This window comes from Styela clava, chromosome 8, assembly GCF_964204865.1.
Source record: "Styela clava chromosome 8, kaStyClav1.hap1.2, whole genome shotgun sequence".
Lineage (NCBI taxonomy): Eukaryota > Metazoa > Chordata > Ascidiacea > Stolidobranchia > Styelidae > Styela > Styela clava.
The window spans coordinates 4,131,938-4,152,473 of record NC_135257.1 but is presented as its reverse complement, the minus strand read 5'-3'; the positions used below and the strand labels follow the sequence as shown (position 1 = coordinate 4,152,473).

The following is a 20,536-nucleotide window of genomic DNA, read 5'->3' as shown; positions in this document are numbered from 1 at the left end:
TCACTTAGTAATTGATCAATAAAAAAAGACGAAATAACATACCTAAACCAAAACAAAATCTTTGATTTTCCATATCTCCCTCATCTGCAGCAGTCTTGATAGATTTGAATTCAGATATGATTCCTCTGATAAAATAAATAAAATGAATAGTACTGATCTAGGTATAAAAAATAAATGTAATAACAACTCAGGAACCTCAATGTCATGCTATTGTGGCGAGTTAGGTCTTGTTGAGATAACTTCTTGGGATGTTTTTGGCCGTTCACCTTGCAATGCTCAGAAATCCAAATCGTCTCCAGACATTCAACTGGATGAGGTCCATAATATAATGTGCAATGTAGAGGATATTCTGAATAAAATATTCACATGACAAATGAAAGTTCACAAAATATATAATAAACAGGCATCAAAAGTCTGACATGACATGTATATGATATATAGACAGAGTTGCCATACCGTGCTTATTTCTAAGATTTGTGCTTATTTTTGAGTCGCGTGCTTATTTTGTCTTAGAAACGTGGATGAACAGTACTTGTTTTGCGTACAAAGCTTGCGTTGAAACGAGGGACGAAGTTTTTCTGTCAACGGTGGGGTTTGCGGTATTTCCAGGCAAACTGTGACACACACAATAGTTGCTGCTAGTTTTTAGCAATACTGTTTTTAGGGACGAACTGCAATTTAGAGTAAGCGTAACCATGAGTTCTGTTTCGAACATAAAAAGAAATTTTCTATTAATTACTGCTATTGCGACATCGAGAAAGGTGGAAAACAGTAATCGGTGCCCACAATACTACCATAAAACACAAGAAGCATTGCGGGAAACCAAAGTATGAGGACTTTAGGTTAGAGGTCGGCCACCTGCGGGCCATATTCGGCACACGAAGTAAAATAATCCGGCCCACAGTGCTTCACTTAAACCTACGAATCGTTATTATATTATAATTGTTCTTCATTAATAATTCGTTTTCCAATCTTTATGAAAAAAATCGCTTTTGTTTTCAATTACTTAACCAAAATGTAATTTCCCTTGCGAAGAACTAGAATTAGTGATAGATATTTAGAAAATTTTGATTTGATCTAGTGTGTCACCCAGTGCTGCATCAAAAGTTATTTGTAAATATTTTGTATAATAAGACGACTTGAGTCCACGAGTTATCGCAGTGTTCGCTCGCTATTAAAGTATGGTCTGTATAAATAATGTGGTTCATCAGCCACCCGTTCAGTTTTTAACTTTCTTGAAAAAATGTGTGCGCCCCGCCAAGATTCGTAACACTTGGCCCGGGAGCGACAAAAGTTGCCGACTCTTGTCTTAGAGATTGCGTGTGGCAGTGACTCCATGTCTTTCCATAGCTTTTTGCAATTTTGGAGATGCGTACAACCATGTTCGAAGCGACTTCTAATGATAAAAACAGGGAGACTCGTGTATGATCTCCTTTTCATTCTTATTCTGCGTTTCTGCCGTTGTTAAGACCCCTCCCCTTGAAAAATAACATTTTGACGCCCGTGCTTATTTTTGGCTCTGGGTAGATAGCAACCCTGTATATAGAAGTGCATCTTCAAAGAATAAATACAACAGTATACTTTCTTATGTTTTCATTGTTACTGAGATTTATAAAGCATTGACTATGTTCCAAAATGTGATGATTTCACCAAGAGCAAATGAACACTTTTTAGTCAATATTTTATTTAAAGTATACTGCAATTTCAAGCAACAACTAAAAATTAATAAATATTACCCATTCCAAAACAAAATAACTGATGCTGTTTTGAAGCTGAATCTGCCTTTTGTCTTGTATTTTCAAAATCTGCAATCAATTCTCTGAAATAATAAAAATAAGATTGTTGAATTATGCAAAACAAACAATGGAGCACACACTACATTTAATATTGATTTATGCAAAATTATCAGTTACCTTAAAGTCAACTTGTCGTATCGTCGAACTTCATCTTCTGTTAGTTTATCAGGATATTTGGTCCCAAGATCCAAACATTCAAAATGACTCCATATTGTTTTTAAACACGGTACAGGGTGAGGTCCATAATACTTTACACAGAGTTGTGGATATTCTGAGAAAAATAGTCAATTATTAAATAATCAAAATTTAACACATCATAACAGCAATATAACATAAGATACTGACCCATTCCAAAACATTTTTTTTGATGCTCAACATTACCGTTATCTGATTCAAGAGCTGATGTATTGAACTTTGTAATTAATGGTCTGTTACAATGAAATATTAATAAAAGCATTTTATTATCCAGAAAGAAAAATTTTTATCATGCGAGTAACCCGCTTGATTTTGAACTTGTTCAAAACTTGAAGGTTAGTTATCACTGAAAATTCTATATACACATAGAACATCGACAGCAATATGAACGAACTTTGATGATGTAGTAAGGATGGTTCCATTCCAGAACTTGCATTACATCATAAGTCCCATAAGGCAACATGCTATGTTATGTAGTTTATGATATTCCATTTTTAACAATGGTGATAAGTGATAACAAAATTTAAATATACTGTCTATGGAGTGAATGTTTGAAAATATCAAAGTAACACAACACATTCAAATTATTCACAAGAATTGTAAAAAGATGAAGTAGATCTAATACATAGTCAGCAAATTTTTCTTCCAGCATTTAGATGTGTAAAAGATTAAAAACAGGCTTCATACCTCAGACCCATTTCAGTAAAAGCTGCTACAGCACTTTCAGATAATTTGTGAGGATATTCATCACCTTCTGGTACGCATCTCACTGAAGTCCATATTGTAGTTAGGCATTCAACAGAATATGGGCCATAGTACTTATCACAGTGGTTAGGATATGCTGAAAGGAATGTGACATGAATTTTATTTTTAATGTGTTATGCTGCTTGAATAGTACAAACCAAGAATAAAGGAAGGAATCATCAAAATATGATCCATTAACTACACTATTGCAATTAAAAGTTACAGATTCATATACATGCATATGCAGGCGTTTAGACAGTATACATACATCTTGTTATAATAATGCCTCCTAGTCATGGAAAAACAGAAATATGAATTCCTATTAAAAATATATACAAAGACAAAGCAATTGTTTGGTAAAACTCACGCAATCCAAAACAATAGTTCTGATTATCTACATTTCCACTGTCCGAAGCAGATTTCATTCCATTAAATTCACCAATTATTTCTCTGGATATTACAAATAAAAAACAGATGAGAATACTTGCCTGATCTGATTTCTAGTATCATAAATATATATTCAAATTGATACTAACATACATCGTAAACAAAAGGTTGTATATTTTTCAGCTTACAGTTTTTCTTTTATTTGACGGGCCACATAGTTGGAAATATTTAAATACGTTTTCATATTTATTGTGCCAGTATAATATTATAAAAATGACAATCTTCAGATTCGATCAGTTCAGGATAGCGAGACAATTTATTACTTCATTATACACTCCCCCACCAGGTGTTTATTAAGATTTTATTGTGGTTTAAAAACAAGGAACTCCATGTTATGGTCGTCCTGCACCATACAATACCAGCATGCCATACTCGGTGCTGTATAAAGAGAGTCCTTGTAAAAATTTACTCATACTTTCTGTTTAATTGTTTCGCATGTTCAACCTTTTTTACTTCGAAAGACAATAACATGAAAGATCAGAAACTTTTTTTTCATATTTCTACTTCTGCACAGTTGAAATAATTATCGTCAGCTTTAAATACATAAGAATTTGAAAGAATTTTCACCTCAAATTTTTTCCATCAAGATGAGTTAATTCGGGTTGTTGCAATTTCTTTGGATGTTTTTCCCCTTCTGCTATACAACGTGCAGATGTCCAAATTGTTTCCAAGCAGTTGACAGGATGTGGCCCATAGTATTTCACACAATGCAATGGATACTCTGTAACAAAAGTTGGAGATTGAATCATACTTTGATATGACCACATGTCAATGATGTTCATTCTACTCACCCATCCCAAAACAAAAATTCTGCGAATTTTTGTCATCATTATCAGATGCATCTCTTATAGTCTTGAAATCTGCTGTGACTTCTCTGAGTATTTAGAGAACAATGACAAATATTATTACTTCTGTATTTTGTAACAAAATGTTTGTGAATTACCTAAGATCAAGTTGAAAGATTGTTGAAGTAAAAAATGACAAAACGAAAAAAGAAGAGAGATGAAAGTGTTGGAATATTATACATGAGTCAGAATAATAAGTGGTATGCTAATAAAAATGAAGCTAATATAAAAGGTTTATTAATTAACATTGAATGCAACAATAACACTAAAATAAATTTACGCCAAAAGCATATTTGAGAATAACTGCTTTTACCGTATATTAAGAGCATTGATTCTATCAAGGTCATTTTGTGGAAGCTTAGATGGGTGTTTAGTCCCGTGATCCACACACTCTAAAGTTTCCCATATTGTTATCAAACAAGCAACTGGATGTGGGCCATAATATTTATCACATCCTTCAGGATAATCTGTTTAAAAAAAAAAATCATATTTGAATTTGCACAAATCTAGTGGTGAGAAAAAAGCTTTTTCTGCGGCAAATACTTCATACAATGGATGTTTATCAAGAGTAAGCCATAGAAATAACAAGAAGATTGCAACAACACACTACTATCAAGACCAGCAATTCTCAGGTAACATATGTTTTGCACACAAATAATACGACCAAATGCTACCCAAAGTTTCAAATTTAGATTAAAAAGATGTACACATCAAGGTAGAGCTAAAAAACAAATATCGATGTAAATGTGAACATGTTATCATCTACATACTACACATCGTAAATAATAAATAACATAAACTGGTTTTTCTATGATACCATTAATGCCACAAAAAAGATATATCCAGGTATATTAATAATACATACCAAGCCCAAAACAATATTGTTGGTTTTCTACATCATTAGAGTCAGCAGATGACTTGATGTTCTTGAACAAACTATCAATCTCCCTGTTGCAAAAAACATGAGATTAAGTACTTATTCTAAAGTTTGTTAGTCATATTTCTGCACAGCGTCTAATTATAAAAATTTAAATTTTTTAGGAATCACTATGTTGAGTAAAATAAAAACATGATAATATCGAAAACTAAATGAAAAATAAAATGAAACCTCAAATTCATTTTATCATATTGCTGCAGTGTAGAAGAGTCAAGTTTAGGTGGATATTTTGAACCTTCAGACAAACATTGAGCAGCTATCCAAATAGTGTTTAGACAATCAACTGGATGAGGTCCATAATACTTAACACAGTGTGTTGGGTATTCTAAATGTGTAAATATGTATGATTAATTTTTCATTCTCACCTACATTTCCATATATTATTATTGACTATAATATACAACAAAACCATTTCAACATATCAAATATGCAACTCATTAAACGATCGATTCAAAGACCAATGCACAGAAATAAACTAATTCTATGATACAACTGTAGCATCTAATTTCATAAAGATTTGTAGTATTAATTAATACAAGACTGAATTAATTAAATTCAAAAATTACCAATTCCAAAACAAAAATTCTGATTATCTTTGTCATTTTCATCAGCCAAACGTTTGATGTTTTGAAAATTAGCGATAACCTCCCTGAAAAAAAATAAAATATCCTGAATCATTGAAATTCTAGAGATTACCGATACATTCACTCGAAAATCATGACAAAATTGATATGATATAAATTTTGTATCTAAGGGTCCAAACAAAATGCTCACATAAACATATCAAGTGTCTTGAACATATGTGCTAAAAGTTTGCAAGCAAGAACTAATCCACTGTATATAAGTATATAATAATTTCCACTTTGTTAACAATCTCGACTAAATATTATTTTTCTTTTTGTTATAAGATCATAATATTTACATAAAACCACACGTACCTGAGGGTTAATTTATCAAGTTCAGATAATTCAGCTGGTGGCAATTTCTGTGGGTATTTAGAGCCTTCTTTGAGACATTCGGCAGTTCTCCATATTGTTTTCAAACAATCCATTGGGTGAGGACCATAATAGTTTGTACAACCTGATGGATATTCTGAAATGATACATTACATATATTTATTATGCATAATATTTATATGAAATAAAATGACTGAAATAACAATTGGAACATAATGTTACAGAGATATCAGACAGAAAGCATACCAATGCCAAAGCATCTCTTTTGTGCATCTACATCTCCTTTATCTGCATTTATTGCTGTAGTGTTGAATTCATTAATAAGTGATCTGAATAAAAAATCAAAATTCCATTTATAACTATGAAAGTTAGTTCTGGATGACTTGAAAAGGAACGAAAATGGAAATGATTGTGAAACTTCAAAATATAAATTTGAAACATGACCATTGAATTATAAATCTTTGTATTATAAAGTTTAACCTAGTGGTTTTTATCATACCACTTGGGCAGAAAAACAACTTAAACTAATTACAGAAAATGAGCAGAAATCAGAAAATCCAATTTAGGATGATTCAAAAGCTTACTTCAGTCCCATTCCATTGAATGAATTCTTTTTTTCTTGCGAAAGTTTCGATGGATGATCTGAACCTTCTGGCAAGCACTTTACAATTTTCCAAATTGACTCCAAACATTGTTCAGGATAAGGGCCATAATATTCATCACAATGCTGAGGGTATACTACATAGAAATTATTAATTACCACATTAGTATTATAAATTTGTCAATATTAAGACACCTATTAAGTACATATTACATCAGAGAATCAGTATGATTATATTCGAAGCAAAATGTCAATTAAAGTAGCAAACTAACTTTAATATTTCACTGTTTCAAAAACTTTGGACGAATGAATTAAATATTTTGAATTACCTGTAATATGTTGTCTCATTTTAATTTTTATCAGTCAACTAGACTCATACACAATAAACTTTAAATGTGAATTATCGTTCTTCTCCCATTAGTTATCTATATATCAGTGTTTGCTATATAGGAATTAAAGTAAATCAAACACTGAATTGAAATGCATTTATAGCCAATATAACCATATGATTTAATGCATTCTAGTAATCAGAAATACCTTGACCAAAGCAGTTACGTTGACTTTGTGGATCTCCATTATCAGCAGATTGTTTTATTTGATTAAATTTTTCAACAATTTCTCTGCAAATAAGCACTAAAAAGTTGAATCAGTGTAAAATGAAACGAATAAATGACCGCATAGGCCAACATGCTTGTGGCAGAATAAAAATGGTATTCCGTGAATAAAATTTTGGATGAAATATCAGATCTCATAGGATGCATAGAAAATTTGGGAACAAATAAAAAGTTATAGTCTTCTAGTGACAAAAACAATCTTTCACCACTGAAAATTACAAAGTAATTGGTCCAGTAGTTAAAGAGAAAAGTTTTTTTTTCACAAAAACAATAACAGTAACAAGAATTCTAACGACAACAACATAATAACAAAACAATCCATAGCAATTGTTGAACCAATAACAATTGTTATTAAAGCAAAGGACAACAGACTACCTTATATTCATTCCATTGTATAAAGTTAGCTCCGTTTGTGTCAGTTTACTAGGATGTTTCTCGCCACCGGGCAAACATTGAGCAGATATCCAAATCGTTGTTAAACACTGGACAGGATGTGGTCCATAGTAGTTCTTACAATTATCTGGGTACTCTGAAAAATAATAAAAATAGTTTAGGTCATAAATAGTAAACAAAAAAAAATACTGAAAGTAAGAAAATGTACAATACTTTGTATCGAATCAGACTCGCGCTTGATTCAAAAAGTAGATGAAATGCATGCAAGAATATAATTTTATCACAATATGTTAGTTATTGAACTTGCAAGAATGAAATACAAAATAAAAAGTGATTTTGATGAAGCACAAAACTTGTTAAAATACCATGATGACTTACTTAGACCAAAACAAGATTCTTGTTTGGGGACGTTGCCATTATCAGCTGAAGCTTTAATTTCTTCAAAAGCAGAGACTACCTCTCTGAAAAAGTAGAAATTATTTATTGTATTTATAAAACTGCAATATCATAAAACATATTGAATAGGTTTTATTTTGTAAGAACTGTTCAAGTTAGAACTCCACATTCAATATTATGGCAAATTGGCCTGAATATGTAGCATAATGAAACAATGCAGTCAAGAATTAATCTAAATTCATCTCAATGCAATCATTTTCGAATGATATGCATATGAAATAATATCAAATATGAAACAATATCAAGTAGATTTCACAAACCTCAAATTCATTCCATTCAAACGTTGCAACTCCTGTGAATTGAGTTTGGGTGGATGCTTTGTGCCTTCTTCAAGACATTTAGCAGTTTTCCATATTGTTGTTAAACAATCCACAGTATGAGGACCATAATATTTCTCACAACTTTGAGGGTAGTCTAAGATGATTAAGTAAAGATTAGTCGAACATTGAAACAAATTTTTGATTCTCAAAATCTCTTTTGCAATACGAGTTTGTATTTACAATTTCTCAAAGCCACTCATGAATGCTCACCCAAAGATAGATAGATAACTGATAGAATATACACTGACAAGCTAAGAACCATGCATGGATTTGGTAATACAGTTATGTTTGACAAAAAATAAATAAAGAGTTCGTGCAAGTAATAAAAATGCGGTTCGATATACAAACCTAATCCAAAACAGAAATTCTGACTTGAAACATCTCCAGTGTCAGCAGACTGTTTGATTCCACTGAATTCATCTGTAACTTGTCTGAAATGAAACAACTCGTTTTGTAAAGTGTTTTTATTGTTGAATAAATAAAATAAAATGTTAAAATATACCTTATATTGATTGTGTTGAGTCTATTTAGATCACTTGTGCTCAGTTTTTCAGGGTATTTCGTTCCTTCAGACAGACATTGAACTGATTTCCAAATTGTCACCAAGCAAGAAACAGGATGAGGACCAAAATACTTATCGCAATTATTTGGATAAGTAAGCCCAAAGCAAAACTGTTGGTCATTTACATTTCCATTGTCTGCTGATGCCTTCAAATCCTCAAATTTCTTTTTAACAGATCTATTACAGAACATGTTAAGGCAATATTATAGTTCGATTTCAATATGATTATATGAAGATAAGTATAATATACCATAATAAAAAAACATACATAAGTAAATCTGAGGGCTGCAAAATGCATTATCTCAAGCCAGTCCTTAATAAGTGATTGAAAAAAATTATAGAAGACATATTAAATCCTCATTTAATGATCTATGACCTAATCCACAAGAATCGAATTTTTCAAACAAAAATCTCCTGTAATAATTTGTTAGTTGATTTGCAACATGTCTCTTTACTGAAGTAAAAATATATCCACAGGAAGTTCTCTTGGAGCTATGAGTAAAAGTCACTAGTGTCCACAGCTGTATGCATTATATTACTTATAGTTTAGTGCAACATCTCATACCTCAAATCCATCCCATTGAATTGTTGCAATTCCTGCGGAGTGATTTTTGTTGGATATTTTGTTCCATCTTCAAGACATTTTGCAGACTTCCATATTGTTGTCAGGCATTCCACGGGATGAGGGCCATAATACTTCACACAATGGTTTGGATATTCTAATATATGTAATTAAGGATATATGAGTAAGGGATAAGAAATGCGAATTTTAAACATAGTTGAAATATCCTCCAATGAATAACAAATTTTACCTAGAATAAATAAATGAAGCAGACAGGCAAAAAAGGAAATACATAATACCATGCATAAACATGCAAATTTATCCAATGCACAAGCTGTACAGCTGATAAAAAATAACAAAAAGACATTGTTGACAAACTGCTGAGTGTCCGGCAAATGTTCAAAGATCAAGTGCTAAGTCAAGTTGATCAACTGTACTCTCGAATCACTTGTCAAGACACTAATGCTTCATGGCAAGGTACATTTCATTATGACACCAAATTAAAGTGAGCTAAAATTCCAGGCATGAACTTATTCCTGTTTAGTAATAAACCAAAATTACTTTGAAAACTAAACTAGGAATTAATAATCAAGGATATCAGGACTAAAAATAATATTTTTAAAATATGAAACTTAATTTATTGTCCGATTCTTTTTTTTTGTTATTATGGGCAAAGTGGCAAATAGCATTGCGTATTCAACCAACGTTGGAAGACACCCAAAGAATTTTCGACTTTATCACTGAAACATTGTGTCAAAGGTCAAATTGAAGTTGACTATAAATAAATTTTATTTAACAGAAACACCAAAATTACTTTGGGTCTCAGGTTAGGTCTCTGTAGTAGTTTGTGCAAAAAATATCTTTGAACTCCAGTCAACATTTGGAAACATGCATATATAATATTTAAATATAGTAAACATGTTATACATACAAGATGTGGTGTGCACCAAAGCATGGGAATAATATGAAAATACAATCGCTTAGCTTTGTCTTTGGTGACTGAAAAATTTTAAGTCATCATTATTAAATCCCTTGAAAAACATGCATAAAGCAGCAAAAGAAAAAAATAATAATAACAATAAAAACAATTTATCAAATGAATAACAACTCATTCAAAAAGAATTGGAATTTGATGAAAAGAAAAAAAATATCCAAATAAATCATTTCTGAAAATAGATTTAAAAATAAACCAAAGGATTAACAATGAGCAATTAAATCAGAAGCAAATATAAGGGAAGATTCAAATAAAAAACGTTCAAATGAATAAAAGAATAAAAATTTTGGCTCCTAACATATCATCACCAGCACTTCCACTAATTCATAAAATAAGAATATATGCATTGTTATATTACAAACCTATCCCAAAACAGAAGTTCTGATTAGATGCATCCCCAGAATCAGCGGAATTCTTGATCCCACTAAATTCATCAGTAACTTGTCTAAAAGAAAAATTTATTGTGTGACTCTCTTGCAAAAAAATTAATCTCCAAAATCACACAAAAAATATACCTAATAGTCATTGAGTCAAGGCGGCTTTTCTCAGCTGATCCAAGTTTTTCAGGATATTTGGTTCCTTCATGAAGACATTGCACGGATATCCAGATTGTCACCAAACATGTCACTGGATGAGGTCCAAAGTACTTATTGCAATTGGTTGGATAGGTAAGACCAAAACAAAAAGTCTGACTGTCTTTATTTCCACTGTCTGATGATGCTTTCAAATCATTAAATTCTTTTATTATAGCCCTGTACAAGTAAAACGTATATTCAAAAATATCACACCATGACTTGCAAACAATAAAATCCATCGAAAATTTTATTATGAACAAAATTTTAAAAGAGAATGGAAAAATTCCTCTTTTTAATAAGCAAGACAGATATATAATTAATGAATAAATATATGTAAATTAAATAAAAACAACTTTTCCCTCACCGAATATCCATATCATCAAGTCGTTGCTTCTCAGCACTTGATAGTTTTTCAGGATACTTCGTTCCCTCCGCAAGACACTGGGCTGATATCCACATTGTATTCAAGCATTCCATTGAATGAGGGCCGTAATACTTGCTACAGTGTGTTGGATACTCTGCGTATATGACACAATTGTAAATAATTTAAGATAAAATATTAAAAAGCAGGTTTTGTTTCAAAAAGATAAATTGTTACCAGTGCCAAAACAATATTTCTGATGTGCTTTATCATTGCTATCTGCTTTTTGTTTGATGTTTTGAAATTCAGCGATAACTTCCCTGCAAGCAAAATAAGGTTTAAAGACTAAAACAGAATAACACCAAACATTTAACTTAAGCTATATTCTGTTATCTATTTCTTTCATAAATTGACTATTTCATTTTCTTAAAAAAACAAATACTGTTGGCATTTTAAATTTTTTATGCCCAGTATTACATTTTCAACTTTAATATATCCTACATTGTTGTATAGCTGTTTTTATATTTATTTATGCCCTGTGGGTTTAGGTCTTTCTTATTCATGAAATCATTCAAACTTTGCGCTTTGTGCAATGTAATACAAATATGGAGTTACGGTATGTAATAAGTGGTTTCATTATCGAATTTCATGACATCAAAAAAAAATTGTATAATAAATAAATTATACAGGTACCTTAAGTTTATGTTGCTGATTCTATTTAGCTCAGCAGCCGGCAATACAGGTGGATACTTCGTTCCCTCTTTTAAACATTCTGCAGATGACCAAATTGTTTTGAGGCAATCTTTAGAATGAGGTCCATAATACTTGGTACAATGTAAAGGATATTCTGAATACAATAAAATATATTGCAATCAAAAATCTTAGAAATTTCAAGACATGAATTATACTATATGAACGATTATACTATTGGAGCTGGAGTCTAGAGTTGAAGCCATAACCGGTTTTAATTTATCTGCAACTGCAGTTGTGAATTCAGACTTCCAGAAATGGGAGTGAGAGTTAAAAGTTGACCAAAACTTTCAACACTATGTATACAAAAACGCTATTCCTAGCGTAACACAGAATTGGGAGCTGGAATCGAAATTCTTTAACCTTGAGGTAATATGAAGTCACATTATCTGTGAAAAATGGTCTTTTGCAAAAAGTTATTTGACATTTTTGGTTTGCAGTATAACTGAGGTGTCTTGTTTCTCCTGGGATGAACACGAAATCTTGTTCCATGAAGCCATGAATATTCAGATTCTTTTCATTTTATATCAGTTATTCCATTTTGTGAGTGAAATGAAAGTGTTTTTGTGTAAAAACATTTTTAATAGGATTATTATCACACATGTGGCTGCTACACAGTAATATCATACATAACAACAAAGTAAAACAAATAGCATGGAAATATTTGATTATTTCATTCATAAGTCAAAGGAGCAAAGACTAAATAGAGAATATACCGATTCCATAACAATTTTTCTGTGCCGTGATATCACCGCTATCTGCTGCATCTGCTATCCCTTTCGTTTGTTCAATGAGTTTGCTGGAAAAAATATGTATCAGGTTCATAAATCTTAATTATTTGCAACCATTCAAACTCAAATAAAATTAACATGTGAATTATTTTATGATATCTTGAAAGGGTCAAAACCAAAATTAGCAATAAATCAACATCAACAAGTATGCCTTATTTAGACAAGATTTCTTTTCATCACAACTTCATAACTCTCAATTCATTGAATACTTACTTCAATCCCAAGCCTGTTAATCCAGCAATGTCTGACTGGGAACGTTTACTAGGATGATTTGTTCCCTCTGGCAAACATTTCACTAATTTCCAAATAGTATCCAAGCATTCCGCAGTGTATGGACCATAATATTCATTACAGTTTGCAGGATATTCTGTTTTACAAATAATTTGAACCGGTGTTAAAAGGCAGTTTGCTTTTATATGTATAAATTGAAGTTTATTATAACATATTATCAAGTTCTGTATTGATGTTAATATGATTAATGACTAAATTATCGAAGTAATATCCGAGCAATTCATCTTATAATTAGTAAACAATCTCAAGCTCAAGCATCATGACCTTTCCTTGAGTGGCGCTTTGAAACTAACTACCTTGGCATCACCAATTAGTGGCCTCAGTTTGGACCTCCCCGCCCACCCACTTTTCTTTGCTGCAATAAATTCGGTAGAATATTTCATTCGAAAATATTTCAGATTTTGTATAAGTGGGGGTTACCTACAGTCTCGTTTGGCAACAGGTGGATGTGAAAAAAAAATATTCTTTTTGGTTCAATATAATATTTCACATATTCATGCAATTGTCATAGCATTTGAAACTCACTTTTGCCAAAGCAGAACAATTGGTTGGTGCCATCACCAGAATCAGCTGAATCTTTCATTCCCTGAAACCGGGATGTAACTTCCCTGTAATTAAATTAAAAACTTATAAAAATATATATATTAAAAATATTAGTAACAATTTGACAATTGGACGATTTGTCTCAACATGTAGTACTTATCAATTTTATTAAAAACTTGGCTGCACTGAATTGAAAAGATAATATCAATATCCTCCGAAATATGCCACAACCTATAATTTTATCATGAATTTATGGATTTACGTATTTATCCCAGGAGTCGATAACATGGCTTAGCATATTCCTCTAGCTTAGTGCAATGCGCCAAACCATAAATTCGAGAAGGATACCAGTTTAAAAGTATCTAAACAAATGAGGCCATGCTTGACAAAGACAACCACTCCTGGTATCCTCAAAAACTTCTAAAATAAAACAGGAAGTAAACCTAATATTCTTTTTATTCAGATCATTCAGTTCAGTAGATGACAATTTTTGTGGATATTTCTGGCCTTCTGGTAGACATTGAACAGTCTTCCAAATAGTTTCCAAACAAGAGATAGAGTGAGGTCCAAAATATTTAGAACAGCCAGTTGGATATTCTGGAATAAAATAAATAAGAAATTTTCAATAAGAAATAAGTCAAGTTTTACAGAATAGAACAGGGGAGGCCAAATCTCGAGTAGTCGATCGCGCCTAATGTTATGGAAATTTAATAACATAACCCACAAAATTGATCCGAACTAGCTTAATGCAGCGCCTGTTGCTTGTTTTAAACCAGGACGAATACAGTAGGTCTACTGTACGTGCGCAAAATACGATTGCACATATGTACAGTATTTGTTTTTTGCTGTTTAGATAATATGAATACTTGGCAAGATTTTCTAAGAAATATTCAATACTTACTACTAAAAATTAGGCAGACCTTGGATATAGATCTGAATTATGTGATTTCAATTACGGTAATCTCAAAATTTATTCCGGAATCAATAAATAATCAAATTGAATAAAACATAAAAAATGCAAATTTTTGTGGCGATTTTATTAAAAATGCGTCCACATAGCCGAGCTTATTGACAGATGTGCCTTTTTTTGTATGCATGTGTGTGGTTCTTTGCAAACTCTGTACTCATTTATTTTGTGTATTACTTCATTATGAATCAGTCGATCGCGAGCTGTTTTGAAGATTTCAGTCGATCACAGTCGAAAGCAGGTTGGCCACCCATGGTATAGAACAGGGATGGCGAACCTTTTTCAACGAATGGGTCAAAAATTATATTTTCATCACGGACCAAAAGAGAGTGGGTCACAGATATTTAATCAATTTAGTATCTCTAGGAAACTTCTGTAACAAATCTTATAAGCTTCTGTTGGTGTAGTTTTGGGCTTTACTTTTACATCACTTCTATCGGGGACTTTTTATGGCACTCGATTTTAGGACATTAGAGTACAAAAACACGCATATGAATTACCAAAAACGTTTAGGATGCGGTAAATTATTTTACGGTTCCAAAGAGTTTGGGGGAATTCCACTGTGATAATGTTATATTTTTCGATCAGATTTCAACCACATTTTAAGGCATTTTTTCTCTGCCCCATTTTTATTTTAAATATCTAGGTTTTTATTTCAAGTCTGAAAGATTTTGTTTTGTCAACAGCATTGTAGGCAAGAAACTAATAAAATGCAAAGTGGCATCTAGTTCGCGTATAACCCCAAAACAGTCTGCAGATGCACTTCTGAAAGAGACAAGACGTTGAGAGAAATGAACTGATTAATTGCATTGTTATGTCATAAACGATGTCAGAGCAAATAGTTGAATAACGGTACACAGCGGTGCAGTTGTGTGTCCAAGATTAGAAGTTTTGAAAATTCCCATAACGGCCCAGAAATTAACAATTTGAATATGAGCAATCGGAGCCCTGACTGCCCAACTGATGGTACATTATATTAGTTTAGTTATTGTTAGATTAATTTAAGGCTGGTTTTATCAATTTTTATCACTGATATGTGAGCATTTTTTATTTTATTCGTCTTGGAGGGTCATGAATAAAACATGGTGAGTCACTTTGTGACCTGCGGATCAGTGGTTCGCCATCCCTGGTATAGAAAATACATCATACCCATTCCAAAGCATGAATTTTGATCAGCCTTGTTGCCATTGTCTGCCGAATCTTTGACTGTTTGAAATTCTCTTTCCAATTCCCTGAGAAACAAGGTAATAAAAACACTGTAAAAATTGAATACTGACATTATCTTCCAATAAGTATAAAGGTCTCCATAACTCGTATTCTATGAAAAAAGAATAAAAATCACTAGGAAATATAATAAAATTGGATTAATTAACATAACAGCCAAAGAACTCATGGTCAACAGTTTAAAATAATTACACCCTACAAACAGCATATAATCACGACATAAATTTGTTATGCTGTAGCTGATATTAATGAAAAACAAAAAATATATACGTATAATCAGCATACCTCAATGTTAAAGAATTAAGTCGATTCTTCTCAGCAGGGGAAAGCTTGTCCGGATGTTTAGAACCTTTTTCCAAGCAACCAACTTTTGTCCAAATAGTTTTAAGACAATTAACTGAATGTGGACCAGAGTATTTTGTGCAATGTTGTGGATATACTGAAACAAAATAGAAATTAATTTAAAAATCAACTGATCAAGTATCGATTTTTGTTATCTGAGGTTATATGCGAAAATGTAGTCATAATTAACTACACAATAGAGCTAGTCAGAATTATATTACCAATGCCGTGACATTTCTCTTGTGCACTACTATCGCCTTGATCTGCCGCCAATGCAATATTATTGAATTGATTCTGGAGCACGCTGACAAAGATATAAGAAAAAATTGATCACACATCTAACAATCTATCAGCTACCCGCAAGACTACAGCAACCCCAAAATTACCTTATCCCTTTTCCATTGAATGCACTAAGTTGTGCTTGTGATAATTTCGGTGGATATTCAGTTCCCTCGGGCAAGCATTTGACTATTTTCCATATTGACTTCAAGCACTCAGCAGAATACGGACCATAATATTTATTGCATGAACTTGGATAAACTGCGAAATTTCAAGCATTCCTATTAATACTTAAAAAAATCAAAAATATACAAAATAAAAATGTGTAAAGCCATACCTATGCCGAAACAGTATTGTTGACTTTGAGTATTTCCCGAGTCTGCAGATTCTTTTGTGGATTTAAACTTTGCTTGGATCTCACTGTTAAATAATATTTAACTGATGAAGACATTGCTATATTTTGAGAACTGATTCCTGAGTCTATCAGACTATATCAGAATGATGAATTTTTTATTTGAAAATTATACAATGGCAGCAGAGGAGTTTCATAGCAGGAGGCCAAAGGGGCAGCCCTCCCGGGAAGCATGTTATACGGGTGTGTTTTATGTTTGATTTGATGATGTAAATATTAATACAACATTTTACTCTTACTTGACCTTCAGTTTATTTATTCTAATGTACAACAAGATCTATAATTTTTTCTATCTCCCAAACTATTTTTGAGGTTAGGTATAAGGGACATCATCCTCAGAAATACCCACCGGGCAGCAGAAAAGTTTGACATGCCCCTGACTGGATGTGCTAATCTCAGTTGAATTGTGTCCACCAATGTGTATGTACATCTATTTTTTTCACAGATTACTACAGATATGGATAGTGAATAAAAGCATATAAAAGTCATTTCATTTGACTATTTGCACCTAATAGTCGAAGTCCTCAGTTGTTCCAATTCTGATCCAGAAAGTTTACTTGGAAATTTACTACCAGCTGGAAGACATTGCGCTGAAATCCACATAGTTTCCAAACACTGTGTTGAGTGAGGGCCATTATATTTAGCACAATTGGATGGATATTCTAAAAAAAACATGTTATCTTGTTGTAAGCCATAAGAATTCCTACGAAATTTTTGCAAGTTTTTTCATTCCAATTGTAAAACTTTTATTTTGGTATTGTTGTGAATATCTGGTCTTGCTAATAAAATACATAAAACAATGAATATAAGGAAAAATGATGTCAGGCACCATTATAAAGTAATATTACCCAATCCAAAACAAAATAACTGATGCTGCTTATTATTGTTGTCAGCCTGGTGTTTGTAGTTTTGATATCTGTCACCAACTTCCCTGAACAATCAATGTTCACCAAATTATAAAAAATCATATAATACTGAATAAAAGAATTATCAGATATTGGATACAAACCGTATATTCAAGTTTTTCACTTCATTTAATTCCTGTGCACTCACAGAAAGAGGATATTTAGTCCCTTGTTTTGAACACCCCGCAGATGCCCAGATGGTTTTGAGACAATGTGTAGAATGTGGTCCGTAATAGTTAGCACATCCTTCAGGAAATGCTGCAAAACATTTGTACTTGAAAATTGACTGTCTCCATTCACGTGAACCCAAATGTCCAGTCAACAAAAAACATATTATCAACAGGGACAATATTTAAAGTATATTACCTGATCCAAAGCATTTTTTCTGAGCTGTAGCATCACCATTACTAGCAGATGTAGATAATGACTCAAACTCAGATAAGATTGACCTGAAAGATTTGCAACTCAATATCATATATTACGCCTGACAAGTGAGAGGCACACAAATTTCAAATTACCAATAGCAAAGAATAGACACAGTAATGTACTATTATCAAATTAAAAAGTAAGATATCATTCAATAAACGGGATAAATTATTCAAACTAAAAATGTCACTGAAATACCTTAGATCCCGGTTTTTGAGGGAGTTAAAATCATGTGGCGATAATTTAGAGGGATAACTATCTCCTTCAGAAACACATTTTTTTGATTTCCATATAGTTTCAAGACAAGATGTAGAATGTGGGCCATTGTAGGTGGCACATCCACTGGGGAAAACTGGAATGTAATATGTAATAGTAACTAAGTACTTGTAAAAATTATAAAACACACACATATGATGATGAACAAGTAAACAAACAACCACCAAAAAGTGATGTTCTTTTAATGAGATTATTTATACATGAAAATATTCTCACCCAGGCCATAACATTCTGATTGAGATTGAACATTACCATTCACAGCATTGGTTTGAATGTCTTTGAATTGATCCAACATTTTCCTTAGTGGAACAAATGCCAGAATGTATTAAAATAAACAAAGAACATTGAGATAGCAATAAAATCGCATCAATAAATGAGTTTACATATTTGCTTTTGAAAAATTCAACAATACTTGTTACTTTACATTACCATGCCAGGATGAATTTGATACTGCACATTGACATTGTGTTTATAGTTTTGCAAAATTCGCCTCTGATGTTAAACTTTTTTTTTTCAAGACTTAATGAAAAAATAATATAAAAGAAAAAAAGATTGTTCACTAGTTATAAACACGATCAGCAAATGACTTTGCAGAATTCTTCCAAAAATGATTCAAAATATTTTCAAGCTAGTCACACATGATTGCAATTACCAGTCTAAACAAACCTCAATGGTATATTTGAAAGAGTAGATTGTTGTTGTGAGTTCAGTTTACTTGGCAACTCATGTCCCTGTTTGATACACCCACTTTTTATCCATATGACATCCATGCATTCAGCACTGTGGCCTTTCTTTGGATCACTACAAACATCAGGAACCACTGAAATGTACGTGAGAAGTTGGTAAATTTAACTGCAATAATCTAATTGATTTATAGCATTATTTACAATTCTGAGGATTTCCCAAGCACTTGCAACATTAAAAATATCAGTCAGTCCTGAAAATTTAAATACAATTTCAGCAATATTTAAAAAAAAATAGATACATACCAATACCATAACAGTCTAACTGGCTCTGTTCTTCACCATTACGTGCTCTCTCATGAGAAGGTTTAAATGCTCTCAATAATTCTCTGAAAAAAAAAATACCATTAAAGTCGGTGACAGTTCAATTACTCCTTATTCAAAAATTCATGTTCACCTAGTTGTCATTATAGCATATGAAGTCATCAGATTTTGTGATGCCTCACTTGGCGACAAATTCCCCTCGACCAAGCAACCACTTATTGTCCAGATACTAATCAAACATTCCACAGAATGCCCTGATTCAGTGTCTGTGCACGGTTCTGGAAGAACTGAGAGTAGCAAAAATGCAAGATGATCAAATATTTCAGGTAAATAAAGTAAAATGTCTTTCACAATTGATTCACTGAACAGCAATTTGTCGGCATCATGTAACCAAAAAACAAACAGACACTACTTTCATTTAGTTAAAGATACAAAAATCTCGTAATTCAAGTTCAACAACAACAGTATGTTGTCACTATCTATTTTAATTACCGTACATCTATGATTAAATATTGCATCTATTTACATATTTCAGCACTTGATTTGGGTGAAACTCTCTGTGATCAAATAATATATTTTCTCCCTAAAGCCTAGTTTCTCTGTTTTCTGTTTATTAACCTCTTTCATAAAAATATTGTAAAATGAGAGGAGAAAATCACAAAAACATGACTTTGATGCAACATACAGAGACAGTTCGGTGGAGAAGGGTTCCAAGTGCCTATAGCAGTTGTTCCTTCACATGTGATGGTGTCTGATATTCCAGTCAATGTAGATGTTGCATATAAACAACTAAATGTACATTTAGAATTCCAATGATGATAATCTGTACAGGTCATTACAGTATCTTCTTCAAATAATTTGAGATTTACTATCTCGCATACAATAACTGGAAATAAATATAGTGATGTGATAGATGTACGTTTCCATGTTCAAACATGTGCTAACGCAGCATTCCAACAATATTT

The 20,536-nt window shown here is 32.1% G+C and overlaps 1 protein-coding gene and 1 long non-coding RNA gene across 2 annotated transcripts; both read right to left on the bottom strand.

Annotated features, from left to right (window-relative positions):
- Positions 1–8,304: 8,304 nt before the first annotated feature.
- On the bottom strand, positions 8,305–9,014 carry LOC144425660 (uncharacterized). The gene is made up of 3 exons (XR_013477581.1): positions 8,807–9,014; positions 8,653–8,735; positions 8,305–8,398 (listed from the first exon to the last, which is right to left on the bottom strand). It is a non-coding gene; the product is annotated as an uncharacterized LOC144425660 (long non-coding RNA).
- Positions 9,015–9,201: 187 nt separating this feature from the next.
- Positions 9,202–20,407, bottom strand: LOC120346548 (uncharacterized). The gene is made up of 26 exons (XM_078115207.1): positions 20,257–20,407; positions 19,705–19,858; positions 19,554–19,636; positions 19,231–19,384; positions 18,781–18,863; positions 18,487–18,640; positions 18,229–18,311; positions 17,967–18,120; positions 17,806–17,888; positions 17,466–17,619; positions 16,883–16,965; positions 16,653–16,806; positions 16,488–16,570; positions 16,210–16,363; positions 15,850–15,932; positions 14,177–14,330; positions 13,716–13,798; positions 13,113–13,266; positions 12,825–12,907; positions 12,052–12,205; positions 11,596–11,678; positions 11,362–11,515; positions 10,938–11,174; positions 10,785–10,867; positions 9,432–9,585; positions 9,202–9,280 (listed from the first exon to the last, which is right to left on the bottom strand). The coding sequence occupies exons 1-26, from the start codon at positions 20,405–20,407 to the stop codon at positions 9,202–9,204; spliced, it is 3,228 nt and encodes a 1,075-aa protein (XP_077971333.1).
- Positions 20,408–20,536: the final 129 nt, after the last annotated feature.